Consider the following 3291-nt stretch of genomic DNA (forward strand, 5'->3'; position numbering starts at 1 on the left):
ACTTCAGCAGCAAATCACCAAGCAGCTTTAAACAAGTTTTTTCTTTACACATGCCTCTCTTTATATAATTACACATTAAATCAAAATTTATGTATAATTTTTATTAAAATTCATATATTTTATCTTAGTATATAAATTAACAATAAATTAATTTTTAATTGTTATTTTACTAAAATTTTAATTATCCTTCTATTTTGTATTAATCATACACTACATGACTAAACGAAATAAAAAATCATATAATAATTTAGTTGGTTAGCAAATAAAATAAACCTTTATCGATCATTATTATATATAATTTATATATGCAATTATTAAAGTTTAATTTAGATTAATATTCTTTTAATTATCAAGTAAGAAACAAACATTAATTATAATATATAATAGTACATCATTTCTTTGTGCGTACCACTTTGACTGTGATAGGCTAACATGTGCTCTTATTCAAATCCATATTCGGCAGCAACCACTGCCAAGTTGGGAAATTTTAGAAAGTTTGATCCATTTTTGGATTTTATTTTCCACGAAAATTGTTGCCATTCGCGGTCTGCTATTAAAGTGCATAATTTTATTTCTTAACCAAGAACCTTTCTTTTGAGTTGGGGCTTCCCTCAAACTCATCAAACATTTATAGTACCACTAACTTCACCCTTCACCAAAGTTTAATAATCCATCTTTGTGATCAAGGTGAACAACTACCTATACCTCATTCAAACACCCAAACATTCATTATTGTAAACACAAAAATGGCTCCCCTTTCAGGTGGTGCTACTTCTGGCCTCCGAACCCCCTTGACAACAAGGATGTTGAAGCTTCATCCTGTTTTAAATTACACCCCATTCTTCACCACTCCATCATTGTTTTCTCCAAAAAACTTGTCATTGCGTTCCTCAAATCACAAAGCCGGAATGGTTTGCATGTCCACAACCACATCTCCAGTAAGCAAAGATGATGAAAAGCTAATTAATGGGCAACCGAATGAGAAAGTGGTCCAAGTTTCATCGTGGATTGATTACTTACCCAAAGAAATTCAGCCTTTCGCTAAGCTGGCTCGCGTAGATAAGCCCATCGGTACTTGGTTATTTCTTTTTCCCTTTGCCTGGTAACAAACTCTTCCTTCCCTTCCTTCCATTTTATTTGATAATATGGAATCATATATACTTCAATTCCTTAATTAAAAACTTTGTGTACGTATAGGTCAGCTACGTTAGCAGCATCGACTGGAAATATTCCTGATTTCAAGAATTTAGCTGTATTTGCTTGTGCAGCTCCATTTTTTAGGGGTGCTGCTTGTACCATAAATGATTTCTTTGATCGTGATTTTGATAAAATGGTAAATTACTTCTTCATGCAAGACGGTGTAAATATTATTTTCGACCAAAGCTAACAAAGTTGGATAGAGTTCTGAGCAAATATTTTTTGGGTTTTTTCTATTAAATAATCGCCTTATTTTGCCGGAAATATTTATTGTACCAGCAAGTACTTATGACACATTTTATTAAGTGAAGTTGATATGTAAAAGAAATTGGGTAAAATGCAGGTGGAGCGTACAAAAGAGAGACCAATGGTAAGTGGGGCTGTCACACCATTTCAAGGACTTTGTTTCTTTGCGTTTCAATTGCTACTGAGTCATGGAATTTTCCTCCAACTCACCAACTACAGGTCTCACTGCATTCCTTTCGTTTGTTTCCACACATCATAACCATCATTTATGTAAAATTTCATATCAATTTAATGCTTTATTATAGGTTACTGTCTTGATATATATTGCAAATTAAGGTTTTTTTTTTTGCATAAACTAATTTTATATATTTCATAATTAGTTATTTTGATTTCCATCTGATATTGGCTTTCGTGTTTCTTGTTTACAGCGCGATCTATGAGGCTGCATACATATTCCTAATTTGTACCTATCCTCTCATGAAGAGACTAACATACTGGGTACTGATGATTGTATATAAATTAATGTAAAAAGGGGGGGAAAAACAAAAAAGGGCTTAAAGGATAATATTTATTATATATTTTAGTTTAATTGAATTTTCTTACTATACTATGGGATCGTAGGCAAATTGACCTCTAAATAACCCTTATACTCTAAACGTGGATAAATCTTCTATGATCGTTGGGTATTTATTTATAGGTTTACTTAATTGGTGCCAATAAATGATTTATTTAGTTGCTTTCTTTTAAAGTATTCTTAGTATTGAAGTCGACAAAATTCAATAAATGCATGCTTTTCCAAAAATATTACCTTACGGATCCGAAAATATAGTTTCTGCCCTATCCCATTAACTTGTATATATGTTTTACACACACCTCTATATGGTGCAGGTCTACATTCTCTATTTAACAAAAGTGCTGGCGTCACTGATGAACAGATAAAGAAGATGACGTGAAAGTTGACGTTAAATCCACGGCCTTAAAATTTGGTGAGTCAACAAAGGAGTGGATCACTGGCTTTGCAATTGCAAGCATTTGCACCCTTACTCTCGCTGCATACAATGCTGCATTAGGTATTTAATTCCTAAATATTATGCCCTTCTTTTCGATCACAAACATTTCTGTTTGATTAACAAATAAATCCGTAATCTTGGTGTGGGAGCAGGGTGGCCATTTTATGTGTTTTTAGCAGCTGCATCTGGACAGTTAGGTTGGCAGATAAGGACGGTTTAACTTGTCATCCCCAGCCGATTGCAACCGAAAGTATGTTTACGTATTCCGCTTTAAAGTGTTTGGAATTGGGTATTGAATTGGATTTAATGCATATAATGATATTTGTCGAAACCATTTTTTTTTTGAAAACACGAGTATCGACTTTGTTTGAAAGCGAGAATTAAAACGGGAGTCGCCACTGATCTTTATTAGGTGTGATCGGATCACCTTTGTTTTAATAAAACATTTTAGTTTACTAAAACGGTGTTTTTGGTCTACGAAACTTAAGAGAACGGGTTCGGGAGTCGGTTATGTGCGAGGAAGGATTAGTACCCTCGTCACGCCCAAAATTGGTACCGAATTAATTAGTTAGTGTCTTAATGTCGAAAGTTGAAAATCGGGAATAGATTTAAAATATGATCTTTTTCATTAACCTCGATTTTAAAAACACTTCAATTAGATCAAAACAATTACTAAAGATTTCCTCGTCTTGAGATATCGGAGTATCACATCCCGTAAGTTAGGACGTGATACCATGAACTCCCGAGCGCAAGTTCATCTTTAATTTTAATTGAAATTTCATGTGTTTTGGAACTTAAAAGGATATTTGGCCATTTAGATTTAACGAGAAAATCAAAA

The 3291-nt window shown here is 33.2% G+C and overlaps 1 protein-coding gene across 2 annotated transcripts; it reads left to right on the plus strand.

The window, feature by feature from the left end:
* The first annotated feature begins 604 nt into the window (after positions 1-604).
* LOC107932616 (4-hydroxybenzoate polyprenyltransferase, mitochondrial) lies at positions 605-2839 on the plus strand. 2 transcript variants are annotated; one of them, XM_016864676.1, is made up of 6 exons: positions 605-1102; positions 1198-1333; positions 1541-1662; positions 1872-1941; positions 2332-2513; positions 2606-2839. In XM_016864676.1, the coding sequence occupies exons 1-5, from the start codon at positions 747-749 to the stop codon at positions 2380-2382; spliced, it is 735 nt and encodes a 244-aa protein (XP_016720165.1). In that variant the 5' UTR covers positions 605-746; the 3' UTR covers positions 2383-2513; positions 2606-2839. The 2 variants fall into 2 exon arrangements, with proteins under 2 accessions (XP_016720165.1, XP_016720166.1); XM_016864677.1 differs by lacking the exon at positions 1872-1941.
* The last annotated feature ends 452 nt before the right edge of the window (positions 2840-3291 follow it).

This window comes from Gossypium hirsutum, chromosome A12 (genome assembly GCF_007990345.1).
Source record: "Gossypium hirsutum isolate 1008001.06 chromosome A12, Gossypium_hirsutum_v2.1, whole genome shotgun sequence".
Classification (NCBI taxonomy): Eukaryota; Viridiplantae; Streptophyta; class Magnoliopsida; order Malvales; family Malvaceae; genus Gossypium; species Gossypium hirsutum.